Here is a 15,572-nt window from a genome sequence, read left to right on the forward strand (position 1 = left end):
TATTAAGCAATGCGCACACTTCGAGCGCCCGCAGTGAACTAAATACTTGCAAGCAAAATTCAAGTTTATTACTGCAAACGTTTCGCGACTTATCCTTGAGTGTTCCGATACGATGCTTTATTCAGTTTAGCGTGCAAATATGTACCAATATACAAAATAATTGATTAGAGTCAAAAGAAGTGACATTTCTAAGAATTGAAGGGGTGGCAAATACTTTTGGGCCAAGGCTGTATTGTAACACATTTATATGTTTAACTGAAATCTGTGGAAATAATTAAAATAATGGAAGGATAAGATTTTTCAGACTATCTTACTGAAAAAGAATAACTTGATGATGATTTCTTTGCAACTTTCATATTTTGGCCTTTGAATCGTGAGAATCCGCGTTTTCTCGTTTTCCCGTATCGTGAAAGAGATAAGATACCTACGTACGTATACTTATCGCGAGTCGTTTTTCCAGGCAGTTTCTTGGCAAACCGCGACCGGAAGATATCTGTGAAATATTTCTCGCGAGTCGCCGTTGTCAGAGAGAAGATCGAGAGAATCCACCGAGAAACCTGAGAGGGGATTCCTGAGAGGGGGTCGACGACCGATCGGGTACATGCGAGAACGGCCCATCTCTGAAAAGGAACCGACATTAAAGTCGCTTAATCGCCATAACGGCGCCGGTGACGAGAGAACAACTTTCTGCTCTCGTCAGTCCTCTCGCGGCTCGCGTATCTGTTTCGGACTAGGTTCCCCAAGTTTCTTCGCTGTAAAACGCAGTCGATGCTCGACGCCTTCAGACGCATAATCTACGCGAGTGTGCGTCGATAACGTGCGTCACATAGTGAAGCAATATCGAGGAAAAGCAGTGTCGCGCTCGCAGCTGCCCGCGGTAGACGAGTCTTGGTCACGTGGAAGCCAGTCTTCATAAGGTAAGGAAGATAAGAACGCTCTTTCTAAATTAGTCCAATGATTTGATTAAAAGCAAAAAGTTGAAAGACGGTTGCAGATTATTATATACATGTTTGCATGTCGCGACATTTTAAATAAATAAGGGAAATGATACGCTGAGTAAATTGCAGTTCTATATCAGCTTTTTGAATTCTTCTTATCTTTTATTTGCTCGGTAAAAATTGTTTTCTGCGTACAAAACAAGACAAAAATTTGAAACGAGAAGGAGTTACTACCGTTACTAAACAAATTTTAAGAAAAATTTATTATGTATAAGATGTGAAATATGCAAATGCTGATTGTGTTCTTCAAATTGGAAACATTTTTCCAAATATATGTTATTTGAATAGATAACGTCTCTGACTCATTCGCAAAAAAGCTGACTCATGCTGTTTCAGTAATGATTCGGTATAATTAGAGCGCGCAATTACATATCTACTTGCGCACTTTTGGAAATTTCCGCAACAATTGCGAGCTCAATTATTTTTGGAACATGCAGAGGCATCTGTTAACTTTAGACTTCGGCTTGCTTATTTGTACTTTTCGCGGAAGTTCGTGAAAATATCAAGTACCTTGAGATCGAGTATTATTAATACATCGCTAGATCGTGCATTCATGCGTACTATTATAGATGTGCGACTTCAATGCTGCAAAAATTAAATGTTAATCGCATGTCCTTAATATATCCTTCGAATTTAATTAAAAATGATAATATCAGCAACAACAGACTACCTGCTGTTTTTCTTATGTCTCTTAATGAAGCGGGAGATAAAAATATGAGCGCACAAGTAAAGAACGGAATAAAATACCGCACCTTTTTGTCTTGTTTTTTTTTACATTTGCAATGCGATCAGTGAACATGTCTGCATTTTATTCAGTCTGTTAATTAATACTTTCTTACGTATAAAAGTAACTTTAAATTGTTTGAATTTTGAGTAATAGTTTATATTAAATTTTATCATTGTTCTTCATATTGTGCGTAGACAATTATATTTGTCAATATATCGCGTTTCCCAGTATTTCATTCGATCATCTGTATTTGCCGTATATTGGATTTACGAGACGTAAAACAAGTCACGCATTAGAGAATATATCAGGCGCATGTGCAAAAGCGCGGCGATTATCTTGGTGACTTATTTATTATGTGAAACACTCATAGTTAAGCGGCATTGTGCACTATACTGCACTGTAACACGATCGTTCCAGTGATAAAAAGGGGCTTCGTGCGTTTTAATACAATATTACATATACCGGATTTAATATTTTTCAGAACGTTTGTAACGAATCTTTTCAGAAATATTTTGTGTTAGTCTTCTAGTTTTATAATCGATCTTTTTGTTGCGATAACATAAATGCAATATTACTAGATATTTTCTACCGTTGTATTTTCAGTGTAAGTTAAATGCTCTTAAATAATTTAAAATATCTGGACAAGAAATTACTGTACTAGCCGTACGATAAATATAATAGTACATACATGATTTATTTCCCGGAATATTTTTAACGCGTTTTTACACGTTTCATTTTTGTGATTTAAGAGATTCAAAAAATTAGACTGTAACTGTGGAGAATCTCTGTTACGTTTGTTAAACGAGACGTCAAAAATTTCTCGACAGAAAATTTCGCTCACCATCCGTGCCGCGGAATAAAAATCATATCATAATCTTCGCGTCGAGCGGGCTTTTCGTTTTCTTCTTATTTTTTGAACTGCAATGTGTCTAGCGCCGTTCCTGTGAGCGACAGCCACATTAACATTCGACGTCGACGTCGACGTTTTACGAAGTCGCGCATCTTTTTATTTTCGATGTATCACGTCGGCCAGAGTGAATATCTTTGCGCTCGCGCCACGCTATTTCCGAGATCAAACTGGTTGTAATTGTTGAACGATTGCGTTCAACGATGAATACGCGCTCGCAATTTCTGATCAATTTCCCAGACATTATATTACATCAATCATAATACCTCAAGGATAAGTTCCCTATAATTGCGAGTATCGAAGCAAATGCTTCGAATGTTTCTTATTGTTAGACATGTAAAATCGATAGGCGTAATTAACACCGGGCAAAAGTTCTTAACATAATTATTGTCTCACGGAAATGTTATATTAAAACAATCGACTTAATGACAATATTACAATGCTATTAATTGAAGTTAATTTAAAAATAAATAAGAAATTTCGACATGTTAAAGAATGAAAATTAGTACCGAATATACAGTAAGAAAAAGATTGAATCATAATAATAAGAGTGGAGTAATGAAAATAGTATAAGGAGTAAAGAAATAAATAGTAAGGTACCCTCTAAATATAAAATGACGTTTGAAAGATAATCTTTGATATCTTTTAATTACGTGTTTGTTTCGCGTTATTACATGTCGTTATTAAAACTTACAATTAAAATGACAATTCTTCAGAAGCGCATGAATGAAACATCGATATTTTCGTGCCCTTCCAGGTCGCTTTAATATGAGATCTAGGCAGAATGAGCGACATTTCCCGATTTTTACGTTGCGGAAGCACCATTAATTAAATTTTCTGTCTATATACACATTTGGCCGGAAATAATAATTACAAAGTTCCAATTGTGCGAAACGTTACTGCGTAGCCGGACTGCCAATCAGAGCTCTGCAAATGCAATATCCGGTTTCCTTTATAAAGAGAATCCAGGCACACAAAGGAGACTTCAATCCGAAGCACAATTATCCCCACTTCGTTGAGATACGCTATAAACGTCCATCAATCTCGTTCGATTCACTTAAAAATACACCTTGATTGTTCGGATTTTTGCCGGTACGATGACAATAAAAACTTGTGCTCTTCGGAGTCACGATAGTTCTCTCCTAGATCGATCGATTTCCAATAACGCAACCGTTTTTCTCAAAATACGATCGAAAAATTTACAAATCTACGATTAATAAATAATTTTTTATAACTGTGGCAAGGTTGTTTAACATCTAGACGAGATATTGAAAAACTAAAAAATTATCATCTATACTTTTCGAGACATCTCTCCTGTATCTCTACTTTTTACTTTAAACTGTCTATTGTTTTACAAAATTCACTGCAATACGTTTTAGTACAATACTACAATTATATACTTTGAAAAAGTTTTATTCGAAATTGAAATCCTTCTGGAAAAGTCTAATAATTATGACAGGAAAAATGAAAATATATATTTCTACGAGATAACAAAAATATGAGAAACACACGTTTATAAAATGGTGTGAAGTTTCACTCATAATATTTCCGTCTGATATTTCATGCTGAAAAAGGCGCAGAATGTAAAACGCAATTCGTAGAACGGGGAGTAAGTTTTGAAAAAGAACAGCGTAAAAAAATAGATAATTTCCGAAGTGGCTTGATTACATCACAACGCCATTATATTGCACGATTAATCGTGACGGCAACGATATTGCGAGAAGTTGTATCAGTTATGATAGGTTTTCGTTAAGAAAAAGAGAGACGCGACGGTGAATTATTTCCAATAATAACTTCGCAAGTGTTGTCACACTTTCATTTTCAGCACGATAATTACGATAATAACGAACTCTATGCTATCGCTTACGTGTCGGCTTTGAATTCAACACAAGTTAACATCAATGATAGACGCGTCTATGGCTGGAGGGCTACACGTACACGTTTTTACTATTTCGCCTTTTAATTACGCAAAGTAGAGCATTAGCCGAGCGACCGTGACACACGTATGTATATGAATCATACGTCCATTATCCATATTCAGTGGTTAAGATAATACCAACTTTAAACGCGATAATGCGCAAAAGAGAACGCAAAAAAAGAACTTTACATCGTTAATTCAAATAAAAAAAAAGTGTTATTCAAAAAGCTCCTTTTTTCTTATTTGCGCAAGAACTCGAGAACATTTTCTCTGTCTTTGCGAAATAATTTTGATTAGTGATTTTATTAGTGAAATATTACAAGTGTTACGGCTACAAAAAAAAACATTGCTTTCTTCTTCATCCGTTTTTTAAGCAAATTATTTAAATTTTCAATATTCATATTTTCAATATTTTTCAACATTTAAGAACAATATTAATGTAAGACCACCACGACTCGATGTTTAAAAAATATTACTAACGGGAAGACAACGTTAAAACAACATCTACAATCCCGAAATATTTTGTATAATATTTCTAATAGATTTATCTATGTAGACAATATCTACTTCGTATAATGAATGAAACCTCCGCTCATTGTCGAGCCCGATCGATTTTACGCGCGAAAGCAGCAGGTTTAACGTTCGATATACTCGCATGTGTTAATGTAGCGCTAATAATGCTAATTTCGCCTTCACGACAACTTTTGTGTAGGTTCGTCGGTGACATACTTACTACAGTTGGTTACTTGAACGGATCCAAGAGTTGCGTTCGTGAATATCTAACATCCTTTTCTCTATTATCCTATTAATCTAAATGGCACGTATGTTGTGCGGCGCATTGCTGGCTTCCTTGTAACGGTCAGCTCTAATCAAAACTAAGCTGCTAACACCCAAGTCAATAAACACATGCGAATCTACGTCGCGGATTTGCGCGATTATTAATTAAAGCAATCACGTGTGCCATATCTTGTACGTGATATTTCACACATACCAACTTCCTATCTCTTTTATCTTTTTATACGAAAATACGAAATACCACCTTGAAGATACTTTATGACACAATAATTGACACTCCATGGCACACGCATTGCGATTTTTATCAGAAACGTTGTCCCGAATACCAGAAAGCGTCAACTGTCTTATATTTATCTGTCAGTTTTTTTTTTGTATTTTGTAACAGCTTGTAACGCTATTTCGCTGCTCTCTATCTGGAGCTGATAATTATGCCGTTGCAAAATTAACGTTGTTGTATAATATCGTCGATTGTGCAGCCGTTTAATTGGCTGAAAGAAGCCGGGCTACGCGGGACCCGGCGGAGGGTCCAGAATCTTCCGTTATCTTTGACGGTCATCCGGTCGCCGGTGCATGATCATTTACAAGATACTTGTTCGCGGCTGATTTGTCTGCCTCGCGGGTGGGGGATTTACACGGGAGTACCGTGCCGATATAAGCGGAACATGGGCCCAGCATCCTCAGTCAGCCAGTCAGTCATTCGGTCATTCAGTGTCCAGTAAAATAGTGCCCGCTCGCCGGTAGGTCCCTTTCACTTTTCGTGTGCATGCTTCCCTCCCGGTCGATCCCGGCCGCCGATCGCGTTATCGCGCTTCGAAATTCTATTCCGCGACAGATGCACCGTTGCACAATCCAATTTATCGCGCGAACGCGAGGCGAATCGCCATGTAAGATTCTTTTGGTTTCAACAAATTGCGATTTTACCGATTTCGTCTCGTTCCCAAGTTTATCTCGCGCACTAAGTTTTCCAAATTTTATGCATGCGCATGTTAATCGTGCAGCTAAACCATTCAGTCCTCAGCCCGATTCGCTTCTGTCTTCCACGTAAAATTTCCTAATTAATATTACATATATATAGAACACTTGATAGGCGACGCAAATAATCTCAAATGTCGGTGAAGGATTTTGCGACAGTTATGATTCTATCTGCATTTACTGTAAAGGCTAGAGCTATTAATGCGTTATTATCTACAACTATTATCTATAATAGTTGTATTAAGGAAGTTGTAATAGGAAAACTACAACTAAATCCGCGACGCGTATCTGACAGAAATAGTCGACGAGCACTTAACACGTTAATCCATAACGTCGATATCTATGCACGCGGTGTAGAAACACTAATGTTAAATTCAATAATTAGGTGGTCAGTTGCGCGGTTTATTGGGGTTTCATGTTCAAGAGAGATAAGGCCTCAAATTAAACCTTTATGAGCTTCTAATTAGCCGTAACATTTTTAATTATCGTAAACTTTGCGATCAGTTATGAACAAAATAAGATAATATATCCTTCGTGAATCTTTAGATAGTTCTGCACGTTGTCATTTCTTTATCAGCTCTCTATTAACAATATAAACATTATACAAGAACATAAAATATATAAATTAAATAAATTAGTAAGGCTCGTATGTGTTAAACACAAGTTTCAAAGAATTTAAAGGACTCAGAGCCGTGACAGGATGGTAGTGTCTAAATATTCTATTCTAAATTTATTGCGAGAAAATATATACTTATATAAGATTATAAAACATAAAAATTGCAATGTATGAAAGTGAATCGTCACTTTCGTATTCCTGGAAGTAAATTTCCATTGTTAATTTATTCGGAATTCTTGCAAAAGTCAAGGGCTATTATTCCATTCTCAAGCCTTCTGTATCGTTTAAACCTCTGCTAGATTGTATATATTGTAAATACCGTGAAATTGCGATGTAAAGTCTTTTCAGCCTATAATGTTTAATTCTGAGAAATGTGGGAATATAACAAGACGCTCGCTATAAGTCCTGATTAATCTAACGCAATATAGAAGCGGCCGATGGACACGTCGGAGTGTACATGACGTGTAAAGCCGGTCCCACGGTAGAAATGGAAATACATCGCCGTGTGTATGTACCTGCTTGATGTCCGCGAAACGCGCCATCAATTCGCGCGGTGCTTACGCTAAAACGCATGAATAACACTGATCGATGAAGTCGCGCAGGTGTTGTGGACGAACACCTTTCGTCATAGATCGATATTTCCTTCGGAAGCTCCTCGCCACGTTTTCCACACACGTTCACGGCGTGCTTTTACCCACCACTCGCGGTATCCGGTCATGAAAAAATTCCGCGACACGTACTGCTAAATTGACTAGCATTCGCACCGGACAGAGCTGTTACTCCTTGGACCGTGAACTTTCCAACTGGCATTCGCACGCACGCATTCCACGCACAGCGCCAGCGAAGTGGAATGACCATTTTTGTAGTAAAAATATATAAGTCGAGATAAATAACACATTTTTTGTAGCGACGGCTTCGAAACGATGGCAGCTAAGAAAGTAATGCATTTCAAAATTGATAGGAAACCTATTTTGTTTGATGAAACGCTCTTGAAAGGCAAAGTATCAGTATCTTGTGCTAATAATGTTGACAAGCCCCTTTCCAATAAATGTACACTTACCGAAGCGAAGAAAAGTAAGGTAATGAGAAAGGTAAAGTACACACAAAAAAAACGGTAAAACTGATCCAATTTCTAGAATGTTTGTGTTATATAAAATGCAAACGAAATAATGACGATAAGAAAAGTGTTCTTATTGACGTTATATCAAGATTGACAAGAAAATCTCCATTAAACTTGCGCTCGTATTCTATAGAGGCTGGGTGAGAAGAAACATGCAAATCGATAACAATTTGAAACGTCAAGTACTTTATAACGTGCTAACAAGAAAAAGTATATTTCCCTCGCGAAACAAAACCAAAAAATAATCACTTTTGCTAATATAGATAACATATATTTCAAGAGAGCGGCATAAGATCATAAAAAAAACGAATAGGAATATAGATAAGAAATAGAAATATTCTTTATCCACGAGAAAGCAGCAAGAAAGAAAATTATATTAAAGTTAAATACATGGGTGCAGATAAGAACCTGGAATATCCGATGACTCTGCGTCAGCCACGCGATAATATCTTTACATAAATTTCCATAATTTTCCATAATTTGGTGGATTTTGCAATTGCGTCGGCTGCTTATGGAAAACGTGTAAAAATAATAAATTCTATAATAATTAGTAATTATCTCGGATAACATTCGACAATAGTATGTTCTACCTTTAGCACATTGTAATATTGTCAAGGTTTACATAAAAGTTCATGTTTGTCCGAGATATTCAACATTATGTTTATTAATTCGACGTATTATTTGCAATTTCTGTTTGACATAAAATTACATAATCTTCCTAATTAACCGCGAGCAAGAAACTCACGTATGCCGTTGGAGCGTAGTTCGTGTATATCACGAAGGTCATCTAACAGCTTCGACTAATAATAAGAAATAGATTGTACATGTGTGTACATCTAACACACGTGTCATAGGGGGAAAATAAATAGCTCGCTAATTTTATATGATTGACTGATCGTAATATTCCTCCAGAATATAAGGTGGCGTGAAAGTAACTTTGCCTTCGCGTAGTCAACGCACTCGTTTTCATCCACGTCATTTATGTAAGCGGCCTGCTTTCCTAAATCGCGCGACGGCCGCGCTTCAAAAACTGCGTCGCACGGATTATCGATTAGTCCTTTACATGCGAGGCTACTGTCGGTTAATATTAATCAGTTCATCTAACTGCCCTCTAGATCGATTAAATTACATTTGTATAAGTGACAGAGGTACAAATAGATCTCGTTCCGTAGTCGGAAATTGTCAATCTTTTCGTAGGGGATATTCCATAACCAATTATTTTGTTTATCTGGGTAGGATTTTTCTGATCATTTGAGCATCAACATGTTCTTTTACAAATTTAGAATCACATATTTGTTATAACGAACTGCTGCATTTTTCATTAAAATTATATTTGTTATTAGAAAAAAATATATATACACCTCATAAGGAAGGTATATGATTGTGGTAAACTTTTTAGAGTGTATGTTTCTTCATACCTCTTGTACTGTTTTGCGCTGACTAAAAGGAAGTATTGTTCTACTACAAGGTTTTAAATTACTGTTGCAACATTTATCATAATTATGACATAATTATGACAATTTCAGAAAAGACGTAAGAAGGTATTACATATAATCGACGTGTCAGTTTTCTGTTATTCTGTTTACAGCCGAATACGCACGATGAGTCGAATGTCTGTGTTACTATTGGCAGCTGTAATTGCTGTTACAGCTACATACGCGGAAGAGGTACGTACGACAATCCGAATATTGCATGTATTAATCCATTTCCACAGTAATAAATAAACCATCAATCGATTTTCCAATACATTATAATGTATAACGAATGATTACCATGACGAGCGTTGATTGTAATTGATAATACGACATAGTTCGAAATTGGACAGTAGCCATTAGGTGATATTCGTGTTGAGAGATTGTAATGTAATGAATAAATCGCAGAATATATAGAGCGCTCTTAAAGTCAAAGATTTTCACGAATCCCTTAATCAAATTAAAGCTATACCGTTGTCCCAAAGAGGATATTTGATCTCAACAGAATATTTCGAAACTTGTAATTAATATTATTCGGAAGACGAGAATAGAATTATTTTGTCGTTTCTTTTAACAGCATTTGTGCTCGATTTTTAATTCTCAGAATATGTAACATTAGAAATTAAGGATCTGAAAATAATGTTTAAATTCGTGAAAAAATAATATCCAATTTGCTTCTTAAAAAAATTCTTTCTTTGGTTGGATAAAGCTGTTTGCCGTTTTTCTAAAGCACTACAAACTGTTATTGTTCGCAATTATACTGATCGTATTGAATCGGTTCGTTAGGAACTAGTAGCTGTTGTTCGTCTGACATCATTTTCTGCGAGAAATGTCACGGGTAATTTGAAGATTGTTCAAAACCCGCCGGATGGACCCGTTACCATCACCGGCAAGATCTACGGACTCACAGAAGGGCTGCACGGTTTCCATGTGCACGAGAAGGGAGATTTAACCATGGGTTGTACATCTGCAGGAGCGCACTTCAATCCTGAGAATGTGAGCTCCTACAGCAACCGATCTTCCTTCCAATTGCTATGCACAATAATTGATTTATATTAATTCTATATCCTTCCGGAAAATTTTCACTTCTAAAAAATTAAACTTTATCTTTTGTTATTTGTATTTTACGACAAAGTCTGTTAAATGCTCATTAGATTCTCTGCTTTAGTCTTTGATAGTTTTTCCGTTGACTTGTACTACTTTTCCGAGTACTTCCGCTACATAGTATTAACTCGTTAGGTCGATCACGGCGCGCCGAACGATACTGTCAGACATGTCGGCGATCTAGGAAATATCCAGGCCAATTCTGCGGGAGAAGCGGTAATAAATATCACTGACAATGGTATCTCGCTGAAAGGATCGCACAGCATCCTGGGACGTTCCATAGTTGTACACTCCGGCGAGGACGATCTTGGCAAAGGAAATAACTCTCTCTCCTTGTCAACTGGAAACGCTGGCGATCGTTGGGCCTGTGGTGTTGTTGGCATTGAGTAGGTTGTCACTTTCGAAATATATGTTTTTCTCATTTTTATTTACGTTGCGCTTAAACTTTCATATGATTTTCTGTATTCACAGGATATATAACTTGTAAGTTTCCTCGTTTTTCCCATATAACGTCTATCATTCATAGTCCAATAATATTCACATTTTCAGTAAAAAAAATATAGAATAAAGTTTTTTTTCTTTTACTTGCTTGTTTGCCGTTAAATGTTCATGTACGTCCCAACTTCGTTGTACAAACGCAGCAGGTAAACGTTAGATAAAAATATTACAGATACCAATGAAAAATATATTCGTTTGGTATTTTAGTAAACGATCTTTTAATGCCGTTTGTGGTGTAGTCGCTTATATGCTTTATAATATTAATAATTGTATATAATGAAATATCTCTGTTATATAACTACTTTATTATAATTACGATATTAATATTGATGAACAAAAATGTCACGTATAGTCGCCAGTGACAAATTTTAATATTATTTATACAACATCAATAATCCTCGCGTTTTGTTCACGAGAATTATCGAAAGCGAAATTAAACAGCCGCACCTCATTGTATTCTGCACATTACAGAAAAATCTGAGGTACTTCGAAGGAAAATGTCAACGGTCGATGGAGGGGAAACAAAAAGGATCGATACCACTTCGTAGATTTGATTAGAAATTCACCTTAATTTGACCCAATATTATTGAAGTGTTACTTCCTATACGATTCTTCCTCTATTAAATGCTTTGCCGAATATATGTATTTTATGTGATTTGTAAGAGAATTGTGTCGTTTGTAATAAACTGAGAAATAGACATAGAATTAGTAGCAACGACATGTGCCGTATGTAAATGTTATGTAATTTTCTCTCTGACTGTTGACTCGTAGCCTGTCTATCTTTTGTATGTAAATTGTTGATGATACTTTAACAATTTGTTTTGTTCCTCTGTGTTTCCTTGATGTCCTTTCTCACATTTATTCTGTCCGATCGCTTTTTTGTGTTACCATAAGGAAAATACAAATAATAATATAGACAAAATATACACATGCTCTAAGCGCAATGAGAATGGTCCTCTATAAATTATTTCACAGTCACGCACGTTTAGATTGAAACGATACGCTCATATTATACACTTTTGCATAGTTAACAGGAGCCGCGGTTAAACTCCGTTTTTCACGGAGTTCTCTATGTTTCCACGCTAATAAAGTGGCACGGTGTGATAATACTTTGATAATTTACGAGCTTGTGAAATACAAGTGAAGCCCGAAAAGTCACTGTTTTCCGTAATAATTATTCAAAAGTAATATCAGGACGATCGTATAATAATTAAGTACCATAATCCAACCAAAATAAATATCGCACCTTATATTAATTGCAAAAATTGTTAAAATATTTTCCCTCTCTCCAAGTATGGTGGAAAAATCATTATAACATATGTTATTAGAACTAAAATATTAATTATTTCAAAGAAATTCTTTAATGAATTTATACGTATCACGTTGTTTAACACAAAGCCGTGTCGACATTTTTAACGCATCTTGTGCTTGCTTTTTTTTGTATGCCGTCGTCAATATATTTGTTGTTTGAGTAACCAATAAATATTAATGCTTTCGAAAATGCTGGCGATATTTGTTTGCTTCTGACTACACCAACGCAATCGTAATATGATTTATGTATAATTTGAAATTCAGATTTTTGCGATGCGTCGAAATGTAAAATGCATTTCATTTAAATGTAGATACAAATCTCAGGTCTCAGCGTGTGTGTATTTTGCACGTAATTAGATCTGTGGTAGGCGACGCACACAACTTGCGGCACAAAGTGCGTTACTTTATCAATTTTTCGATTCCCGGAAATGCCGGCAATAACATCGTCTACTTTACGTAATCTTGCGCAATTCAATTAAGAATGCAATTATCGATTTCTTCAATGTTGTTGCTTTCAGGTTGCCGTACGGCAAGTGGAATTCTGGTTCATTTACTACGCCGAGCATATCGACCCTCGTGATATTCTTCCTCATTGCAACTTATCAGCAGCTCAAGTTCTAACGATCCCGCGAGAACTCCAAGTAATTTCGTCTCTTGTTCAAAGATAAGTAAATTACATTTGCATTCCCAGTGAGAAATGATTCGTCGATCGACGAATCATTTCTCACTGGGTTTACATCTCGAGCTGACGAACAGCGAGAGCTGCGACCATCGATTTTTCGTCAACAATATTAGCAGTTGACAAACTTCTAACCAGCATTATGGAGCGTGGCGCGGAATAGTATTATGTTAGCGATCGTTACTTTCAGATGACTTACCGGCCGATTATTATAAATCTCATTCGGATAAACCGACGAGTAGTTTCGATTTTAATTCCATTTACAATGTACGAGCATCTGTAAAACGTCAAACTACCTGGTCATATTGATGCAACGAAAGATCTGTTTACTTAAATCTCTTTACTTAAAGAACGAAACAACGAAACTTTTCATACTTATATATTTTAATATTACATGCAATATTATTATTATATTATTTAGAAATATTGAATTCACCATAAGTCTGAACGTAAAATAATTTGTTTGAAATGCATCTATACATATATGCCTCAAGCGTATGTATATATCGACTGATCTCTTTCGCAAGGTCTGGTCCAGAATGAGCGTTTAAGCAGAAAAACCAAAAATTGCGTAAAATCGAGGTACGACCTCGCGAAAGAAATCAGTCGATATTGCGAACTTTATATTATAATTTGCAATATTGCATCTACTTAATTAGTTAATTAAGAAGCATATGATTGGTCAACTTCTAAGTGTTATTTGTTATTTGCTAGGATAGTCAGTTGCGTTATTTATCCTTATGTATCCTTAATGTAGTAAGATGCTACGATTTCTTTATATTCGTAACGCGCACTTTTGCAGGACAAACTTAAGCTATATATCTATGTATATTTTTATTTATAATTATATTCTTCGACTTTTTAAATGCAGACACGTTAATTAATTAAATCGCAATTTTTTTTCTGTGTACGACTTTTTCGACTGATGTCTCTTCACTGTGAAGGCTTGTGTAATGAAGTTATATTTGTTAAAATAAAATTCTTAATTAATGTAAAAATCATCCTTCTGTTATTACGATCCGTCGCAAATCTAATTATAAATTTGTTCATTACTAAATTACTACGCTGTACTATTTATTAGGATTAATATTAAAGTACTCTATTACACTCATTGCGTAAATACCGAGCAAACACACGGAGCACATACGAGGAGAGTAGACAAGATGTTGCAGTCGTGCAGCGCTGAACTTTATATTGTAGCGTGTTATCATTATGCATGTAGTATTACGTGCAGGTGCAGCTACCTGAGGAATGAGCGCGATAACTATATTTACCGTGTTCTCATTAACCCACATACGTGTCCACAGCATGGCACGAAACCGGGGATTTACGTGAATCCCAACTACATGCGAGGAACGAACCATTCGAATTTTTATAGAAGTTGATACTGAAGAAACGTACTACGCAGATGCCTATCGAGCGGATCGAATCGCGAAAACGAAAACTCGTCGGCGTGCTCGCAAAGTTGCCTGTGACCCACTTTGTGCGTTCTATTGGACATGTGTAAATAATGTTATATTATTAAATTGTACGAGGGACAATAGTTTAACGTGATGCTCACGCACGTTTTGTCTCTTCTCCAATAAAATTATGGCGGATTGCCTTCGAGAACGCTTCGCTCGTACTGCGAAATCATTACACTTGGAGTCAGGTAATTGAAGTGGTCACTGGAACAACATTTTGCTATTCCGTAAATTGGTAAAGTAACCTGCAGTCATGCATCACTCGTACGAAAAAAATTATATTAATGAAATTGTAACTGAGTAACCAAGTGAGATAAATATGAAAAAGGGACATATTAAATAAAATATAAATAAAAAGTATAAATTATTTGTTAATAAATTAATAAATGTTACGAATAATGTTAGTATTAAACATTTCTTTAGATAGTAAAAATTGTCTTTAAAATTAATCACGTAACGTAGCGAAATATTAATGAAAGCGTCAATTTTATAAAATGATGTTATCGGTTTAGCACATTGACTGCCTAATCAAAAATGGATCCATGATTACCTTTTTTTATATTTAGAATCTAAATTATCAGTGATACAGTATAGTATCACTAATCCATCGACACTGTTACTGTATTTTATTCTCGTAAATGTTGTTTCTTCAGTATTAATGATTCAATATAGTGGGAAAAATATTGTCACTAATATTTGGTGACGAAGCCCCTCCTGTGAAAATATCATGTCAACAATATATGGTGACATGACAGTAAACTTTCTATTATGCTAACACCTTCTGTGTTAATCTGACATCTTAAAAAACGAATTCTAATTTATCATATTTTAATCTTAAAACGCTTAAAAAGTTTATTAGAAAGATTATTAATATTTAATCAATGACGCAAATATGGAGACTCAACAGGGTCAATAGTTAACGTCTTGACAACACGCAAAGTTCACCTGATTGCCACAAAATCAGGTTCGCAGAAGACACCTTCTCGTCGATT

General features: G+C 35.7%; 1 protein-coding gene across 2 annotated transcripts; it reads left to right on the forward strand.

Moving 5' to 3' along the window:
• Positions 1 to 5,982: 5,982 nt before the first annotated feature.
• On the forward strand, positions 5,983 to 12,077 carry LOC105566319 (superoxide dismutase [Cu-Zn]-like). Of its 2 annotated transcripts, XM_012020228.1 has the most exons (5): positions 5,984 to 6,082; positions 9,642 to 9,720; positions 10,312 to 10,521; positions 10,765 to 11,015; positions 11,599 to 12,077. In XM_012020228.1, the coding sequence occupies exons 2-5, from the start codon at positions 9,655 to 9,657 to the stop codon at positions 11,606 to 11,608; spliced, it is 537 nt and encodes a 178-aa protein (XP_011875618.1). In that variant the 5' UTR covers positions 5,984 to 6,082; positions 9,642 to 9,654; the 3' UTR covers positions 11,609 to 12,077. The 2 variants fall into 2 exon arrangements, with proteins under 2 accessions (XP_011875619.1, XP_011875618.1); XM_012020229.1 differs by lacking the exon at positions 11,599 to 12,077 and having other exon boundaries at positions 5,983 to 6,082; positions 10,765 to 11,019.
• Positions 12,078 to 15,572: the final 3,495 nt, after the last annotated feature.

The sequence above is a fragment of the Vollenhovia emeryi genome, unplaced genomic scaffold, assembly GCF_000949405.1.
Source record: "Vollenhovia emeryi isolate VEMERY1.0 unplaced genomic scaffold, V.emery_V1.0 DF939145.1, whole genome shotgun sequence".
In the NCBI taxonomy this organism is placed as follows: domain Eukaryota; kingdom Metazoa; phylum Arthropoda; class Insecta; order Hymenoptera; family Formicidae; genus Vollenhovia; species Vollenhovia emeryi.

Coding starts and splice junctions, on each gene's coding strand:
- LOC105566319 (XM_012020228.1), top strand. CDS start 9,655: ATGAGTCGAATGTCTGTGTTACTATTGGCAGCTGTAATTGCTGTTACA. Junction 9,721..10,311: donor CAGCTACATACGCGGAAGAG/GTACGTACGACA, acceptor TCGGTTCGTTAG/GAACTAGTAGCTGTTGTTCG. Junction 10,522..10,764: donor CGCACTTCAATCCTGAGAAT/GTGAGCTCCTAC, acceptor TTAACTCGTTAG/GTCGATCACGGCGCGCCGAA.